We start from the raw sequence: 20,311 nt of genomic DNA, 5'->3' as shown, positions 1-20,311 counted from the left end.
TCATTTGTCACTACTAATTCGCAACACGACATTTCAAAGCACTTATATACGAGTAGCTAGCGCAGACAGAGTGAATAGCAACGATCGGTCATCGCGCGTAAGGCAAGCGATCGCGCCTATAATGGAATCGTGTTACGGTCATCTATCTCACAGCGTACGTAAACCCCTGTATATATATTGCGCAGATTACTTTATATACTCAGAGCTTTTTAGACGCTTTCCAGACATCCCTCGTGCAGCTCAAATGATTAATTGCACGGGGCCCCTGTGAAAAAAAAAAAGAGAGATTTCAGCTATACGGGCAGTTAGCGTGCCGGTGACATTTTCGTTCAATTTCTCGCTCTTTCCGCTGCATTTCGAGCAGATGTCACAAAGTCGGTCAGCGAGGGCATAAGTCGCGTCTTGTATTGACCGATTATATAAAAGAGAACGGCGCGCGGTTTTGAGCCAATAGGTCGCTACAAATATTTGCAGATAATTAATTCGCACTCCCCTCTTCTGCTGCGGCTGCTATAGCACTTATTACAAGTTGTGTGGAACGATTCGAGTTCGTATTTTATCTCGACCCATTACATCAGAGAGAGCAGCGCACGGTTTGGAGCCAGTAAATAACTTTAAATTGCATAGCAAATTACTGGCACCCTCCTCCCTTTTTTTGCGGCGGGACAAATACTTTGTAGAAGTTATTTACCACCACCACTCTTTTCACATAACAGTTCGCGGTTCTTCTTGCTTAAAGTACAATCGAGTTTTATATTTGCGCCCGGAGATGAGTGTTATGCGCTATGTACAAGAACGTCGGGCTCGGACGATGGCGTGACTATTAATGACCATTTATTTATTCTTTCTTTTTTTCTCCTTTAGAATGATTTTATGGTTACTTATGTACGCGAGCCTCTTTCGCAATTCACGTCGCTTTTCCCGACATTCACCGCATAAATGCATACAGTATTGCCGAGGCTGCCGACGTCGCACGAGAAACAACGGCTATGTAAATTTTTAAACATAGTGAGTAATGTAGAGCACAGCTAATGTAGGGGAAGCACGCGATCAATAAAATCATATTTTTATGCAGAGTGCAGGAAGAGTGCGTCAATCGATAGGCCGTCTTGGTGCGCATACAAGCGCATTTATTGAAACAACTGGCCGAAAAAAAAAAAATTCCTTATCTTCAAACGAAACGTGAGTTCCGGGCTGATTTGTAAGACTCATTGTGAAAAATCCTTTAATAATTAGAACACAAAAACACGAAATGAGTGCCCCGAAATTATAATCCGCGAGCGAAAGAAAAAACGCACGCAATTTGTATTCTTACAGTGTCCCCATTTGTAAATGTTATTGTTGACGCGGTTGCGTAAAGCGATGTTGGCATCAGAAAATGGGTGGGTGCCGGCTACTACTTGACAGATGCAAAACGTTGAAATTTTCAAAGACGCTTCTGCAGCTGTTAGTGAAAATTCGTCAGGGAGATCTAACCCACGCAAGGCGTAGGAAACAATGAGTTCATAGTTTTACATATTGACATATCTGCATTTCTATGCGGATGTTTTTTCCACTTGGTTCTTCTCGAAAGGCTTCCGTTGTTGTTGAACGCCCGCATACGAGATTCTAAGAAATAAGAATAAAACGAAACAACAAAGCCCCCATCACGCCTGGCATAGCCCACCGTGTACGTCTATATGACATTGTAAATGTCTTCGCCATGGATAGTTAACCTCTCTGCATCCCTCTCCTCTCCTTGTTTGTTCTCTCCCTTTAAAAGATTTGTCTTTGCGAAGAGGTCAACTCCACCTAATCCTACGGCGGATATTTATTTGCTTCCTAACGCCCGCCTACTGCGTAAAGAAGGCACAAACGAAAGAAAACGCTTAAAGGAAGTGAAGAGAGGAATTATGCTGAATTGATATGATTCTACGTAGTGAGTTCTCACCAAGGTTTACGTTAGGCAATTGGGACCTTATGTACATGACCACAACGCTCATCCGTGCCAATTTTACGACATTTTTCAAGATTTTATACTGTTGGCACTACTTTACGTGACCATCTGATGATGATACGCGGTGTTTAATGGCGCAGGCGCAGCGTAAGCACCTAGTTATACATACAAATATCGCCAGAGGGAATTATGTCCTCGTTCAGCGCCAGTAGGATTAATGAGAGTACGAGTAATGGGTATATACCAGTAATCGCACTGTCTAGCTGGAAGTAAAATTTGTGACGTTTCCCGTACATGCTTCTTCCTGTGTCCTCGCCCGGACAAATATCGACGACGAGAAGACAAGCATATCGCTTTTTTTTTTTTAATTTTACAACCGAGAAAAGTGTACGTGGAAGCTCTCGCTATGTGCGTGCGTGTTCTGTACACAGCTCGAGCCAATTTTACCATTATATACGCAGCGCTGTTGAAAGGCGCGTACAATAGCTGTGTCGCCTATTTTCAGAGAAAGCGTGCGGGAAACACACGCAAATTGGGTCTTGTACATAAACGCGATATTTACTGCAACGCCTGTGGTCACGGATTACGATGCCACTGTTAAAGAAATTGCGGCAAAGCGTACATAATTTTATACCAGTGTGATCCATACTTCATTGAATGAACAAGCAAGATTGTACAGCTGCTCCTTTCGTGTATTTTTTCGTAATTACAAGGTACTAACTTTTACATAGTGTACAGTCAGTCATGTCTTTTTCCTTGACGAAATTGAATCAGTGGCTCAAGCCACGTGCGAAAGGTAATTATTGGCTGCCCGCATTATAGGAGGAAGAGAAGTAAAAAATATATATTCCTTCAGCAACTGCTGACGTAGGGGGGCACGTTTAAGATCCCGTCGAACATGGTAGTGTGTTTAGTGAAGCCGGCTTGTGTTGCAGTGTACTCTGCAATCTGAAGTGAATTGCAGAGACATGTTGGGTAAGCAGAAACACAGCCAGTGCAGAAAACCTGCATTCACATGAGCAAGACCCTTCGTGTACTTATTTCTAAGTGTAATAGGGCCATGTATCACTTGTAAGTTCTCATTGGGTGCCATCCCCTTTCCCTGTATCATGCATTTTAATTGGCAATCTTGTTTTGTATATTTCACCGTTTTGCATTATTGTACATTCAGTTATCGTTTACCTGCTCTCATCGTGTAGCCCTCACCAGCTTGGACATATTTCACGCAGTAAGGCGAAAATAAAATAAATAAATTGGCAAACAGCCTCACACAGTCTTTCTTCATCAACACCTTCTTCTGATATTTCACTGTCGGAAAGCACAGTGACGTAAGTTCCGTTACGACGGCAAATCAGTGGGAGACCGATACGAAAAGGTACCAAAGAAATGACTGCCTTTTGAATTTAAAAAAAAAAAAAAATGAGCTACAGTCACCGTTTCTCGGTATACGCGACGACACAGTTGGGAATGACGAACTTCAAAGGCAAAATGCAAATGATTTGGCTCTACGCAGTGAACAATGCAGCGGCAGCAGGTACATATATATGCAAGAATTTGGTATTTCGACACATTTGCAGGCTCGGAGATTTCCTGGAAGCGCCATTTTTTTTTTCAGCAGAAGAAGTTTCACCGTCAGTTCTCGGTATACACCGTCACGCTGTATAAGAGTATATGTAAGCACGCAGGGCGAAAAAAAAAAAAATACCGCATCTCGCGTTTGACGAAGTTAATTTTCATTGTGCGGAGCAAAATGTCGATGGCGTGAGCACGTGAGACCCTTCGCACTTCTGCAGCTTTCTGTTTTCTCAGGAAGCACAAGTTTTGTGTCTCACGTCACCGATTCTTTTTTTTTTTCTGCTTCTTCTTGCGCGAAGCGCGAATTAAGTCGGTTTCGCGATGTCTCGCGGACACTCAACGCCGATACGATATCGTTCGTTCTCGATATAAATGCTAGTACAAAACTTGCTGAATCGCAACCGTGCTAATAACTTGCGAACTGCGTGATGCTCAAGCCTGCATCCTCCTGATATCTCGCGACATACCTGAGATTTAACCGCTTTCCAACTTGGGTCCTATTAGTGACTGCAGCATATGTTACGACCATAAAAAAGAAAGGACAGTCTTCTTCCCATGCCACTTTCATAGTCAAAATCATCTATATACGTGGACGAAGTATAGCCATGTCGCCATGTTTGATATCACGTAAAATAATGTATATACCCTTAAAAGTGAAAAAGGGTGTAATTGTGTCTATAACTCGCACCCTTAGGGTATCAGTTGTATAAATCACACCCTAAGCGTGTGAGTTATATACCCATTTAGACCCTTTTTCACATTTAAGGGTGCCAATTATTTTACAGTGTATGGTTAAAAACTTACTTTCTTCGCGTAAACACAGGGACGAAAACAAAACATCGTGTGGTGGCTGCCACGGTTGTTGGTGCATCCGGGATTTTCACCCCATTTCGCGATGTTCGAAACCTATTTCACCATTACTTTTCGTCATCTAAATGCGACGTCATAGCGCGATTTACATCAAATACGTCCTCATCAAATTTTCTCGGAAGCTGGCGCAGCAAAAATATGGTTAAACCACTTTCACGCATTGCGTGCCACGTGCATCGTATACCACATACATATACAGGATGAATACCTTACGTTATCGCTTCATAACTTTGAGAAGGCTTGAAACGCAACGTGCAATATAATGTATACATAAAAGGAGTTTCGGGAAAATATACGTACGTACATGCATTGCGGATAAATATTTCAGTCACCTGCATGGGACCGAATTCACAGTGTTTCGCTTGTAAGTGCTCTTCGCCATTGGCCGCCCGCCTTCGCCAATAACATATCATACGTCACGATTTGCTGGAATGTGCTGTTACGAATATGTTTTAGCGTTTATGAAAACGTATTGGCGAACAAGGGCTTTGAACTTCTGCAGCGATGATTTTCCATGCTGGACGCGAGCGGCAGAATAAGATTATATAGCGCAATTTAAAAGGTCAAAATATGTAGCCTCACGCACTGTTTGCGCTTGAGTGAATGTTCGTGTTAAGGTTAGGTTAGCCTCCGCGCAATTCAGCGGTCTCGAGTCACGTTGCCGCGTTCGTCCGATGTGCTTTCAGATAACCCGCGTGGTTTAATTGCAGCCATACAATTTCACTATGACGTCGGTATCTCTATTCGTTACATGTCGCCGTATGTGCATGAACTGCGAACTCGCACGGTATAATAATTGAAGGGGGTTTCTAGGACGTTTCTCTTTTTTTTCTTTTTCTAAACCTTATTTCATGTTCAACGCCAATCTCTCTTGTTCGATATCAGTCGACATTGTTGTTTCTAATCTGAGCAAATATTAACAACCCTTCTGTAGCTATTCTTTCTCCGATTACTTTTTCTCTCAAACATTAACTTTTTTTCATTATTATCATTAATTAAAACGTTGAAAAGCCACACCAAACCAAGGAAAAATAAAACACGAAGTTATGAGCCTTCAAACATGAAGCCCGATTTCTTAAATCACGGTGACTACCATATATCCTTTACGAGCGTTCGAAATCAATTGTAATACAGTAACATTTGGTTTTGTTGCAATGGGGAGAATGTGCTTCCCAACCAGCATGCATGGCGGCGTTTTGCACCATGACAATCAAGCACTAAACAAGCCTCAAATATATATAGAATTGTAATGCAAAAGGATAGAAAGTTGGGCGAGTTGGTACGGTATATAACATGATCTTGAATGGTAGCGCGAAGTGACACAGACAGAGACTATAGAAGCAGAGCAGAAGCAGAGCGCTCATCCTGTCTGCTTCTAGTCTCTGTCTGTGTCACTTCGTTCGACAATTCAAGATTATATATAGAATTTGCAAGATACTGTTATAGCACACAGCATCTCCTGTTTATTTCTTTTTACAGCAGGGAAAAAACTGCTTATGTCGGCAACTTAATTTTCATGTGCATTGGTCCCAATTTTGTAAATTCCGCAGTGAGTGCTTAACGACAGATCATCACGTCCTTATGGTAAGCTTACGTTGATGTAATACGCTCTCGCCAGATCGTAATCAAACGACAGGTAAACGAAAATTTTGCGCGCATCATAAAGAGTTACACTATTTGCAATGCGGTCCAGCGGTGATCTAATGTGGTCAATAAACAAATCTTGTGTCTCTCTCTGTTTTGAGCAGTCGGATGTCGCAATCTTATTGTTACGTTAAGTAGATTATTAACTGCAAGACAGGATTAGATAATTAATTACTAAGACGCCAAATTTCCCCCTGTGTACGTTAATTGGGAAACAAATTGTATATACAAACTTTATGCCATTCGTTATAACATTGCCCTTTTCCCACGGTGCGCTGACTAGCATAGTATAAACGAGCAACAGCAAATGGCCTGCAAAGACATTTCAGGTGACAACACCCCATTCATCAAGACGATAAATCACCGCGAGAACCGCTTGCTAGCTGCGGAAACGACTTTTCCTACATATAGGTAGTGCTACAGAAAATGAATTGTGGTGCATTCAGTACGACAAAACGTCTTTTCTTTATAGCTTGCTCGGTACAAAAAAGTGGCTCAACTATTCTTTTCAGCTCATCTGTGAAACACGCTGCAAACAGTATATATGCAATTGCCCTATACACGCGAAGTCTACGCAAACTGGCCTGCAGTTAAGCAACAAACGGTGTTTCAAATCTCGTTAAAGGGTAATTTGGGCAATCGTTAACGAGTGCTCCTGTTATGAAACAGTTTTTACCGGACTTCCGTGCCGAGCACTTTGGTTCACCGTGATCATTCCGAAGACTTAAGCATGATAATTCCTCTACGCATAGAACTGCACTCCCAAGATCATGCCGCACACTTTTTACACATAGAAAACTGTCAAATTGTGCCCTAGACATTTGCGCATCTCAGCAGAACTCTCGATCCTGACCGTCGATAGGAACCCAACAATTCGTCTCCTTGAAAAGATCGATTAGCCTGTACACAATGGGCTCGGAATCCTTCCTGGACCGTCCGATCGCATTCGGGATAAGCATACCATTGAGAACTGACGCTGTGGGAGCCCAGCAGCCAACATGGCGGGCACCGGACGCTTTCTGTTGTGTGACACGCCGCGCGACGGAGTCAGCAGCGCAGATGGCGTATGCATGCGGCGGAACAACAATGATACGAGAGCTGGGCGCCCAGACACCGAAAGCCACCCATCTGGGGACTGACTGCCCTCCCCACCCTTCCATCGTCGACGGACGGACCGTCAGTGTCAATCACGCGGTGCAACGAGCGAGATTGCCCGAGGAGATAACTGACAGCGCGGCCCGCTCGCTCTTATAAACCGCGGCTCGGTCGCCGCCGGCGCCTCACTGCACAGCGCGAGAGGATGAACGTGGTGGCGGACACTTACGCGGCTTGGGCACGTTGCGCTTGACTTGCATCCATTTGTAGGTGGGCACCGGCGCAGGCTTCGGGGGCGACAGTCCGGTGCGCGCTGCCAGCGCGTGCGACGACGCCTGGTAAGCGGCGGCCGCCGCCGCCGCCGCTGCGGCACCGTTGTGCTGGCAACTGTCCCGCACCGCCTGCTCGTAGCCGTCGTAGGCGCCGCCGTAGCCGTTGCGCCTCTGCGTCGTCAGCGTCAGCGGGTCGAGGTAAGCACTGGCCGGGTAGCCGGCCGACGCGTGGTGCATGCTGGCCCGCTCGCCGGGCGACATGTGGTCTCCCGGTGTGGCGGCGTGGTGCACTCCGGCCACGGGCTCCATGTGCGCGTACTCCAGGCCGCCCGCGCCCCGGTACGGAAAGCCCGTGGTCGCCGTGGTGGGCGCGGGCCGCGGGCTGGCGCCGCCGGGCGAGCCGTAGCCGCCGCGCGCGCCGGCGGGCGCTCCGCCGTGCAAGTGGTAGCCGGCGGCGGCGGCGGCGGCCGCCGCCGCAGCAGCTGCGGCCGCTTGCTGGTCCAGGTTGGTGTAGCTGAGCCCGTTGTTGTCGTTGATGATCTGGTGGTGGTGCGGGTGGTGGCCGAGCGACGAAGGGTCACCGTGCAGCGGTGGCGTTCGCGGGTCCCCCGGGAACGAGATGGCCGCGGGAGGTCCGTACGCGCTCTCCGCAGGCGCCGCCGGGAAGTACACCTGCGCCGCCAGGTCGTAGTGCTGCGCCGAAGAAGCGTAGGGCGCCGAGGCGCCGTCGCCGTTGTGACACATGCTCGCGTACACCACATTGGAGTTCATCGTGGAGGGGGGTGGGGGGAGGATGGGAGTTACACGGTTAACGGCGAGCTCTTTTTGCTTTCAGACGTCGTCGTCGTCGTTCGGCCGCTGATCGTCACGTGACACCGGCTGCTGCCCCATGCGCGAGCGGCGGGGCCCGGGGCCCCCGCGTGGTTGCTTCCACTGTTGCGCGCGTCGTCCGCGGGTGGAACTCTCACTGCTCACTGGCGCTGCTCCGCGCGGGCCGGCGGGGGGCCTGCTGCACATCCCGAGCGACAACACGGCGCGTCGCCATGGAAACGACGCGACTACCTGTGAACACACATGGCCTGCCCGTGTGTGCGGCTCTAGCGGAGGGCGCGGGCCGAGTCGCGCGCTACGCGCTCTTGCCTGGCCATTTTTTTATAGCCGACTGGCGCGCGAGCGTGCCGCGCCGCGCGCCGCGCGATCAATCGGGGAGGGGCGGAGGGCGGACGCACGCCGGGCCACGCCGCCGGGACGCCGCCTCTGCCGGCGACACCGCCTCCCCGTCCTACCGCCAGCGCCATCTGTCGGGCGCTCGCGTCCTCACTCTCGAGAGCGGCGAGCAGCGGCCGTCCTGCGGCAACCTTGTATAGTTCTCGGCCAGGTAAGAACAGGGCCAGGTGAACCGAGGAGCGCAATCGAACGGAGGCATCGACCGGACGGGAGGGTTAACCTAGTGCGGACGTCGTTTCCGAGAGATTCCGTGTACTCCGCCGCCGTCGCGGTACACGGCCAGACCGGGGATCCCCGCGCGCTCTTCGGGGTCTCGGGCGCTATCCATCACGGCTTCCGGAAGAGCTAACGGCTCCGCTAACAGCAAGCCGCGAGCAGGGTGCAGAGACGGCTTCCCGTGGGCCGTGTGCGTCGCGACAAAGGAGGGCGATCAGAAGCGATTCCCCCGTAATGAGGCTAACAAAGTATCTGTTCCCAAACGACGCGCGTACTGTTGTTTCATTTGAGGAGTGATGATCGACATGCGGACAAAGATTTATAGCCGTCACACTGCAGAATGAATGAAATTTCGTAGGCGCTGCCTGCCCTCCACTGACCTACAGGCAAAGAACAAACGAAGAGGAGATTTAGTCATCGTGGCCCAGAAAACGTCTCTTTTGGTTATACCTGGATAATCTCCCGTTGCTCCTTTTTATCTACAGACGATGATAAGTTCGGCAGTTTCCCGCGCTTCCATGCTGCCCAAAGGTGGTTTACGGAATTCTATGTAGACGGATATCCGTGGAAGCTGTTAGCAACAAACTTTCTCAATAACTGCACTGTATATACGTATTTCGGTACTTTTTTTTTTTCATATCTAGAAATCGAGTGTACGCTGTTCGTCAAAGTAATCTGGTGAACGATAGCACACCTTTCGCTAGGAGTTGATACGAATCGCCGTGATTTCGTCATACAAACTGTGTGGTACTTACACTGGCTAACCTCCCTGTCATTCCTCACCTTTGCCTCCTCCTCCTCCTCCTGTGCAATAAGAAATGTATAGGGTAGTATCAAAGGGCCCCAAGAACTAGGACTGTATATTGCAAACAACCGTATCTTTCCGCGCGAGAACACATAACATACCCGAGATATGAGTACAGGGTGGAAGCAGGTATACCGTGTTTGCAATTGCGGTGTATTGCCGAGATAACATTGCGCCAGCGCTGCAGTTCAGAATCTATGCAGCGCAAACCGAGAGCGCGCAACTTGCGGCCGGCAAAACTGTCGAGGCCGACGGCGCTGTCTCGGCGGACGGGCGCGTGACAGCAGCGCGGCTTTTGTCATTCCGTGCTCGTGATTATGCAGCGTTGCGAACGTATCAATCATGCGGCGGCAAACGCTCGGCTAATTCTGTGTGCGATATTTCGAAACTCGGGTGATGGAGCGCCAGACGACGACGGGTTGTTCCCCTCTTTTTTTCTCGTCCTCCTCCCTCTTTCCTTCTCACCCAGCGCGCTGACTGCCTTCTCGCGCTCGCTTCATCTGTCCATCTCTGCTTACGGGGCCCTGCGGCTCGCTGCAGCCGTGCGGGCCGTTGCGAACGTTTTGTCTATGTGTGTTGTAAGCATTCCATTCGCTCGTTTCCATTCCTGTTTTTATCATCCACGCCTCGCGGTATCTTGACCCTAATGATAACGTATAGGCGGAGCGCGCCGCTTCCACCGTTGACTAAACACGATGAGGAAAAGGAATGAACGTGAAATTAATACATTATCCCAACGTAACGTGACAAATATATTCCAATACTCCACTTATTCGCCGAAGGAAAATAATTGGGAAAAAATCGTTGCGTTATCCGGACATGATGTGACGGTTCTATTCGAATTCTTCGTTTCTTCTCCTTATCAGGTTTCGTAGAGAGGAGCTCTATATCTGCGTTGATCGCCAGGATCCACAGGGCGGGAGTAGTAGAGGATGATAAACGACAAGAATCGAGCGAAATGAGCGGTCGCACTCCCTTGCGGGTAGCTCAATGGCGCGCGGTCGGCTACATCGCAAACCGATAACGTTGCTAAGCATTGTATTCTACAGCGAAAAGACAGAGAATGGAGGAGAAGGTGACAGACGTCCGTGTTTGCGTTAATGCAGTGCTTAGGCTTAGTTAAAGCTTACGAGCCTTTTTGTAGCTAGGTTACCCCTTCGCTTGGGCGTATACAAGTAGCTTAAACGCAAACAATTACATGTGCAACGTAAACCACGCGCATTTTTCTCCTATGCAGGTGTGGAGAAGCGGACGAGGATATAATATTGCAGGTGCATGTTAGACACTCGGTCTTTGTTGCATTCAAAGGCGGCAGTTATTATAAGTAGCAAATTGAGGGCGTATACGGTACAACCACAACTTTAAGCTTAGAATGAGACCTTGGAATAGATAGACTGTTTGGCGGCTTGAAAGCACGTTCATTCCGGTGTAAATACGTATATATTTGTTTCATAAGTGCGAACATCTGTTCTAACCAACATTTTACTTTAGCACTGTTAGTGAAATGTCGCTGAGGCGCCTACCTGATCAGCTTCGTCAGCCGGGGTGTCTCAGTGCAGCCTATTAACTTTCGCTGGGGTTTCCTTGTAGCAGAGCATTAGATGCTATCAGGTAAAGGTGAACGCTACACGTTTAAGTGACGATACTAAAGGTCAACAGTACCTTTGTTTAGTTAGAAAAGTGTGTTTTCGTGACTCGAATTTTGTTCGCTGCAGCAAGGTTTCTAGAATATTAGCGGATGACTATAAGGGCCAAGTATTCTTTCTTGAATTTCGTGCTCCAGTTTCAGCGCCGGTATGCATTGCAGTAAGACTCACACCTCTGCTGCCCACCATGGCTTCTGCAAGCGCCGAAAATAGAAACATTAATCGAAGGGCTTAAAAATAAAAGCGACGTTTCCACATTAGCAGCAAAATAATTAGCGTTACATCACCTATTTGACAAGTACCATGGATCTATTCACGTCTACACGGACGGGTCTGTAATCAAAGAAAGTGCGACTGCAGCTTATGTTATACCATCCTTAGAGGTATATAGTACGCTTGTCGACTAGGACACACGTCGTCACCAACAATAGCGGAATTAGTGGCAATTCTCCAAGCCACTCATTTTATCAAAAGATATCGGACATCAACAAAGTGGCTAATTTGCACGGACTCCTTATCGGCTTTAGCGTGTCTTGAACATATTGATGACAGCCAACCACACGCACGAATAACATACGCAGTACTGAACAGTTTAACTCAGGCTAATGAAAGGAAACATGAAGTGATATTACAGTGGGTCCCGGTCCATGCTGGTATAGGCAACGAGCTAGCGGACTCATTGGCGAAATCGGCCCATAAAGATGCAGAAATTCAACTCATCCCTTTATCACCGATGAACACAAAACGGATATTGAGAGTACTAAAGAAAGACTTGTGTATGTGAAAGTGGGTTAATAAAAACACTAAGGAATCAATCCTTTACGAAGTAGACCCTCAACTCAAATACCAGCTGGATGTACAACTTTCTAAAAGTACCGAGACACTAATTCACAGACTGCGCCTTGGGACAGCATACACCAAGCATTTCCTATATCGCATCAAACGGGCTCCTTCCCTAGCTTGCTCCTGTGGCCACGACGATGAGGCTGTTCGCCATCTACTCCTTGAATGCCCCATATACGAGATGCGAAGACGGCAGCTATATAACAAAAGCTACACTTCATTGATCCTCATCGACCTTTCTCACTCGCAAAATTGCTGGGCCTATGGCCATCGAAAATAGCCCAGCGAAAAGCATTGAACGCACTTGAACATTCTTATGAAGACACAGGCATCCTTTACAAATATTAGGTATTGCACTGAATAATCACACGATGTCACTATAACGTTCTTCTATTATTTGCAATTATTAGTGCTTGTATATTACGTGTTATACATTTTTTGTGCGCGAATTATTTTAACACTGTGTAATTCCTCATCTGTTCATATGCTCATCGAAGTCTACATCACGGCCATTTGTGTGTGTTTGTGAATTTGTTTACGAACTCATTGTGGTGCAACTTGCATTTGACTTTTATACTGTTATGTTCACTGGCGTATAGGACTGTGCTGTGGATTTCTGACCGTATGAAGTGATTTCTTATCATTTTGCTACATATTTTGTATATTGTTGTTTCCGCTATGAGAAAGAGTAGCCGTCACCATTATAAGGTGACTACGTCTCTTTCTTTTATTTTAATTTCAATAAAAAATGGCGTCAATGATTTTGAAATGTATTTGTCATATGTTTTTGGACGTGAGAGAGAGGGCTACATGCATGGTAATCTGCAAGGGAGGGAAATTACGGGACGTAGTTGTTCGGAAAGAATATTCAAAATATATCAGTATTGTTGTCGATTCCTTCAGTATTCAGTGTAATCCTTGTTTATCGTGTGACATCTCTGTCGATTCTCCGATCATTATATATGGCTGTTTTGTCCGCACGGCTTGGTCTGGTTAACCTAGCTGCCTTATCCTTTTCATTTCTCTCTCTCTCGTTCATAAGCTGCAGGGATGTCAAGTTACGTTACCAGGCGTTGTCGTTGCTCATAAAGGCTGCCTTCGATCTAGAAGTAAGACCTTTGTGGGAAACGCACGGGTAACATTAAAACAGACGTAACATTACGGAAACCGATCGGCGCCAGCGACTGATTTTCTTTAAGTGTGATGAGCAGCTACGCAAATGTGTACTGCTAACGCCTCTTGCTTTTATTTTTTGTCCCCCTTTTCTCGGTTTAGGGTAGCTTATCAGTGGCGCGTCTAGCTGACTTGCTTACGTTCTCTCTCTCCCTCTTCCCTCTAATTTACAGCGCTGGCGGTCTCTGTGTGGCGCACGCCGTCTTGGAACCTCTTAGTGCTCTATATATATATATGCATTTTCCGCAAGCAGTTAGTTCGGAAGCTGGTATACCACAACGCAACAAATGAAGTAGACATCTGAAGGACTTTTGCATCTAGATGATGCATACAAATCATACAAAAACTAGGGTGAGTAAAGACAAAGTTGCCTGAGAAGTCTAGGAACGAGCAACAGGCTGTCAGAGTTCATTTTCATGAAGGTTGTACTTGTGGTTAGATTACATAAGAAGCGAAAGACTGTACACTCCGTAGCACCTAAAATACAAATTCACAGCCCACAGTGCAAATTCAATGCATGTATACATCTAAGTGACATTGTCGTTAGCCCCGCAAGAAATGACTAAAGATATTACTGAAGAACGCTATCCACGATCTTGATGAGAGGTCACACGCGATATTTGATGTAATACAACTGTGAAATTTAATCCAGAAACAGTCTTGTTTACTATGTCGTAAGGCTATTCACAAAATAAAACTGTTTGAAAGAGAACATTCTGGCCAATCCCAATGTTGGACATATTATTAAATGCGAAGGCGGCCGGCCAATAGCAAAGAGCCCTTCCGAACAGAGAGAGAGAGAGAGAGAGAGAGAGAGAGAGAGAGAGAATTATAAATGAAAAGCAGAGAAGCTAACCAGAAAGATTTTGTGAATGTACGTCCTCATTTATTTGTAGACTTGGAAGTGGATTGAACTTGTTGTCCATGGAGACTGTCCGATTGTCCTAAACGAATTACAGAGATATAAGAAGCTGACAGTGTAGCTAGGTGTCTTGGCTAGGGTGGCGTTCAGGGCATTCAATCTACCAAGCCCATCGACTACGATGTCAAGTTGTAGAAAATGAAGGAAAAGGGGTTTATTTAGTTTAGTCACATGGCTCCATTGCGGAAGCCCACTCCATGCAGGAGCAAGTTAACGTCTCAGTTCACATGAGGATCTTCTGTTCAACTCTCCAAAAGTCTCTGATTTTAATCCCCTCGTACAAGTCGACTAGGGAATCTGAAGACTGTCCAGCAGCAAATCACCATCGTCGACTCCGTTGCGATACCACGCCCAGGCTGTCCATAACCAGCAGTAACTACACCTCGAAGAAACTGGTTTGGAATTTGTGGCAAAAGGAAATCATCCGGACAAAAAGAAATCATCTGGCGACACCTGGCTGGTTCGTCGTGGAGCGCACCCCGTCCTTTGTGCAGCCTGCAAGGTGAAGCGTGGGGTGAGCGATGGATGGATGGATGAATAACTTTATTTAGGTACCTCGGCCTTTCGTGGAATCCTGCAGCAGCCGGTTTGCACACTGTCTTCTTCATCGCTCAGCGTGCAAGGTGATTTGACTCGTTTAACTAACTGCGCTTATCCATTCTTGACGGTGTGCCCTCTCGTTCATGCTGGTGTTCACTGGTTTTTAGGTAATGGAGGGAAGGGGAGGATGCTCTTTTAGTCGTTGTCCACGCCGCGCTGCCGTCTTGTTAGGAGGTGCGGTGGTTTGACACGTGGAAAACGTTCAATGCACACCCATGGTGGCCTTGAGACGTAACAGTGTGAACGCTGCAGGTCTACTGTCATCGCTCGCAAACTTGGGGAACTATGGCGCTATTCCTTCTTTCGCTCAGTATACAAACAAATATGTTGAGAGAGAGAGAGAGATTGGAAGGGCGTATTGTAATCTTAAGAGCCTTTCTCTGTTTCATTTCTTCTTTTTATTCGTTTTTATTGTAGTGCCGGTCACGCTGACTGATTCATTTGTGTGAGTAATCCCGGAAATTTTCGGCGACGTTTGTCGCCGGTCAGCACGAAACAATGCATTTCCTATATGATTGATTTCAAAGCAGACCCATTCGTACAGACGCGGCCAAATAATAATATGCTCGGACAAAGAAGAGAATGTCATAAAAAAAAAATGAAATCGCATTTCACAGCTATACAGAGGCCGAAAGAAATCAACTTTGACAGTGATAAATGCTGGTGTTCTGTTGCGTTGTTTAAATGTTTATGGAGCAGTGTGTTAAGAAACATTCCGAACGTTGTAATACCTTAGCCTCTGCCACTGGTCTTGTCAAACATATAAAGTAAATATGCGCATGCAAAGTGTTGTTTTTTCTTTTTTTTTTTAGCCGCATCAAGTTTTTGAGCATTGCCTGGGACAGATAGCACAATTCTATCCCTTGATGAAGATTACTCGATGACGCAGCCTTCACTTCTATACAAAAAATAAAAATGATTACTTGAATAATTAACATATTTACACTTTATATCTTTTTTACTTACTTACTTTACGGCACATATTTCAATTTACGAATTGTAACCGGTGAGTTAGCAAAGCGTATCCAAATTGGAACGAATTGTCAGGACTACGCCAATTTCAAGATATTAAGTTCTCAAATTGATGAAATGCATCGGCGTTCCAGTTAGTCTTGTGCTTCAGTGCACGAAACAGCGTTTTGTTTAAAAGGCCAGTGGAATAACGGTGCATTTTTACTGCGAGTTTCACGGCGCTTATCTCGAAACCGGTGCCATCCTGAGAATTTGTTGTAAGTCGATATGCTTTGCATGCATACTCACTAGCTACAATTAGTAGATTAATAATGTGTGCCGTAAGGTAATTAAATACAAAGTTAGCGAGCGTAATTATATAAGTTATTGAATTCGCAGGATAGTTTATTTCGCTACCACGAGTAACCAGTGGACAACCGTTAACGTGCACCATCCACTTCCTGATTCCGAATTCAAGGGCTAAAGAAATGGTTAATAAGCAGGTTAGTTTCATTCAGTGATCAGAAGCAGCAAGAATTACCGGTTCTAAAATTCTACAATTCTAGAAGTGTAGAAAGGCTCGCCATGTTACGTATATCTTCACATGAACAGTCACATCGTAACCCACATACACACACTACAAACAAGGCATTAAAACATCTGTGTTTAAAAGAACTTGCTAATTTGACTGAAAGAACGCATGTTTATGACACGCGCGAAATCACTTTTTGGTTTACACCAGGGACCCGTACTAACTATGGCCAACAAATGATCGCATATACATTGCCTACTCTTTTAAACAACCAGCATTGTTTTCTGTAATGCTGCTGCTGTTAAGTTTTGATTTTGTGCTGAAAAGATTCTCCAAGTTTTCATAAATTTTGATGTCGTGCATAAAAGTAAAGTATTTTCGTTTTAATGTTAATATCAACACTTTTAGTTTTATTTTTCAAACGTACAGTTTTGGCATTGTAAGCTTGTCGCATACGAACATTTGCTGTTGCCCCTGTGAAAGTGCAACTATAGAGTACAGACCCCGTCAAGCTTCTTGCTTTTAGTCTGTGCCCCCAGCATTTTTGTACACGCTGTAATGTACCGTAATGCTGAAGTAAAATTACTGAATGAATATCGGCGAATGGCAGGCAATCTACGTGCTCAGATTATGTAAGGGAGGAATAGCAGCACAATGCTCAGGCGCAGAAGTATACGACGTTCACATCAACAGCCACCCACTGTCACAGAAGCGCAGCGACACAAATGAAACGTTCAAAACAAGAACACGTGCAGATGTAAACGCACTCGCATAAGGAAATCCATCGCCTTAAGAGAAGTTAGGAGTCCACATGCCCAGTGCAACGAGCGGGCTTCTGCGCGCTCGCGTATGCACCTCCGCAAGCCACCACATTTGAGCAACAACATACAGTCACGTATTGAACCAATTCCGCATATAGTAAGACAGCACACGTCTCATGCGGGAAGAACACGTCCGAAACCACATTACCCTGTCAGTATCACGTAATTGGATGAGGCAAATGGGAACTCACGTTCAAGATGTGTCACAGCCCCTGTGTGAGTCAAGAGAGGTTACGGGCTGTTATACCATGCGTGTAAGTACGATGAACATAAAAAAAAGAAGTCACTGAGCCTTCCGCATGCTGTTTTAAGGGATAATTATTGGTACGCGGACTTCTTGTGTTTTCACGCATGTATGATGATGATGATGATGATGGTGGTGGTTGTGGTTTATGTGCATCACTTTTGAAAGGGGCGCTGACAAAGATTCACCTATCCTGCTCGACCTAATCAGGCATGCTGTACATGCTTTTCTGTCAAACATTTTGTCTATACATCTCCTTAATCTTAGTTACTTTTCCTTAAAACTTCTACATCCACCTTGCATCGCTACTAATGCCTATAACGTATCCTGTCCTATCAACCTCTTCCCTGCTTTGCTTTTCTTTTTCTTTTTTTCACCAGTACTCCGAAACGTCTCTTGCTGATCTCCACTGCTGACCGGTTAGTGCGAATCCCATACACTTTAAATCCCAGCGCTTCTCGAAGGTGCGCGTTACTTACGGGTCTGGCTGCGTTAGTATTTTTTTTATTTGAGAGCTGTAGCGTCCCGCTATGTAGAATAAAAGACTGCACCGTGGTTCATGACGGCGGTGTTTGCGTAGCGCACGAAAGTAGAAAAAGGAAGGACAGAGACGAGTAGAGAGCGCTAACTTCCAAGTGATCTTAATTTGCGGACGAACATAATATATCTACATATGCGCGGCAAACAAGGAAAACACGCAGAATAGGGCGATGGGCAGAGCCAGCACATCATTGATAAGTCAGATCACTTCACGTGCCTCGATTGCCCGGCGATCGACCAGGTAATCTCGCTCAGGTCGTGACAGAGCAATGGAAGGGCTGCTTACGCTGCAGCGGCGGTCACCTACAGATTATGAATGTACGTAGTCCGCTTCTATAATTTCTCGGGTTAACGTGCGACCTATATCCTCTCCTACTTTCGTGCACTACGCAAACACCGCCGTTATGGACTGCCATGTGTCGGCCCCAGTACAAAAGGTGGTTATTGTGTACACTAGAAAGGCGACTGGACTCTCGTAATAATGAACACAATATAAGCAAGCTCGGCCGGCCAACAACAAACACTTTTTGCGACCGAAAAGCCTTAGAAAATTTCTGCCAACCGATCCAAAGGAGTCGACAGCCACAACTCCAGATTTCTGTTAGCGTCCGTTAACGTGCCTCCTCACTCCGGCGCGCTGCTCGATGTACACGTTGGTTGCGGCAGAAGCGCATAAACGTGATAGACGCGTACGTATGTTTATGCGCTCACTAGTTTAAAAGAAACACCGAAGCAGTGTATGGCAGTGTACTCGACGTACAGTGCCACTGGATATATATATATATATATATATATATATATATATATATATATATATATATATATATATATATATATATATATATATATATATATATATATATATATATATATATATATATATATATATATATATATATATATATATATATATATAATATACGTTTTCTGTTTGTTGTTCGTTGATCACAGCTCGTCCTTCTTATTTTTTGCTTTTTCCCACCGCGGGTTTCAGGTGGCGTCGGAATACTGTTGGCTAGCGAATATCCCGAAAGAACGCACGAAGACGCAGATACGCACACACAAAGAAAAAGAAAAGGGAGGACCACATTGAGACTGTGTGCTAAACAGAAGAGCAGTTCCAACAAGATCTCATTCATTGCCTACACTCGCTGTCCCGGATACCGATGGAGACTCGCGCGCCAGTTCATTATCTTGCCGCTCCATTTCTCTAGAGGTCGAATTACGCGGGTCTCCAAGGAGTGGGCGCCAAGTGAAACAGCTCATCGGCAAAGCGGCAGTCCTTGCAAGCGGGACAGCGATAAACAAAAGTATATATACGTTAAGAATTCTAAAATGCGTATAGAGAAGAGACGGGGTTACTCGCCAGTCCTTCCTCACCATGTGAACGGCGCACACACGGCCGATCGCATCCCTTCTTCGCGGTGCTGCTGATGCTGCTGCTACTTAAAATGCCGGACAGATTGCGCTCTCCCCACGCACGAACAAGCCCGCGGAGCTGTCCAGCGTTTGCTCCTCGGTGACGGCGCCTGGCATGTTCCCCCGCTACGGAGAGCCCCGCCATGTTACTGCTGCCGCCGCTGCTGCAAGCGCTTCGCGGTCCGCACGGGGGAATCCATTACTCTTGCTCGCTGCGGACAACTAATTAAACACAACGCCTCGCGAGCGAGCGGTCAGAAACGCGTGTACGGCCATTTCTATACAGCCCGTTTCCTCGCTTCGTCTCTCCGCTGACCTCGTCTGATGGAGGAGGGGGGGCGGGGGGGCACTGCGCCGAGCGTTTCAAAAAAATGCGGAAGGTGTCTACGAGAAAAGTATGGAAGTCCGTTTCGAAGCGCCAGGTATAATACACAGGAGGCGGTGAAGAAGCGGCCACGCGGCTCCTTCGGTGAAAGAAGGGGGGCGCCGGCGTATGTATAAGTATATATACGTGGCGGCGCTCATCATGTCCTTATGCTAATGATATTGTCAAGCGCGCGCTCGGGCCTGCGCGTCCGAAACCGCAGTGCGCTCGCGGCACCCATTCTGTCGAGGCTTTGAAAGTGGAGACGCGCCCACCGTTTAGTGTTTTGCCTTCTTCTCCTGTTAACGTTTTTTTTTTTCCTTGCCCGCTAGCACGCGGACAGGTGGAGGAAGCGATATCTGGGGACGACGGTGCGGTGGTGGCGGCGGCGGCGGTGGTGGTCAGGGAAGGCTGCCAGGCGTTTTCGGGACCATTAGTCATTCGTGGGGGCCGCTGGCTCGTATCGCGTATGCCATGCCAGGAAGAGCCCGGTCAGCGGGTTCGCGTGTCCGTTTCGCGTGCATTCTTCTCGACCCCCTCGCGCGCGCCGCTAACGATGTCGCGCATCCGCGAGTGCCACGCATATATGTGTACGCACACAAACACACGCCGCTTG

At 46.6% G+C, this 20,311-nt stretch overlaps 1 protein-coding gene across 2 annotated transcripts in view; it reads right to left on the bottom strand.

The window, feature by feature from the left end:
• Positions 1-20,311, bottom strand: part of lab (labial) — a 102,748-nt gene that overhangs the window by 60,029 nt on the left and 22,408 nt on the right. The window contains exon 3 of one of the 2 annotated variants that reach the window (XM_050178090.3): positions 7,350-8,085. In XM_050178090.3, the coding sequence (XP_050034047.1) occupies positions 7,350-8,085 (736 nt within the window). Of the gene's footprint in view, positions 1-7,349; positions 8,572-20,311 lie in introns of those variants that run through there. The other variant, XM_050178089.3, reaches the window with a different exon arrangement.

This window comes from Dermacentor andersoni, chromosome 5, assembly GCF_023375885.2.
Source record: "Dermacentor andersoni chromosome 5, qqDerAnde1_hic_scaffold, whole genome shotgun sequence".
NCBI classification, from domain to species: domain Eukaryota; kingdom Metazoa; phylum Arthropoda; class Arachnida; order Ixodida; family Ixodidae; genus Dermacentor; species Dermacentor andersoni.
The sequence above is the reverse complement of the archived record's forward strand: the minus strand, read 5'-3'. Positions and strand labels throughout refer to the sequence as shown.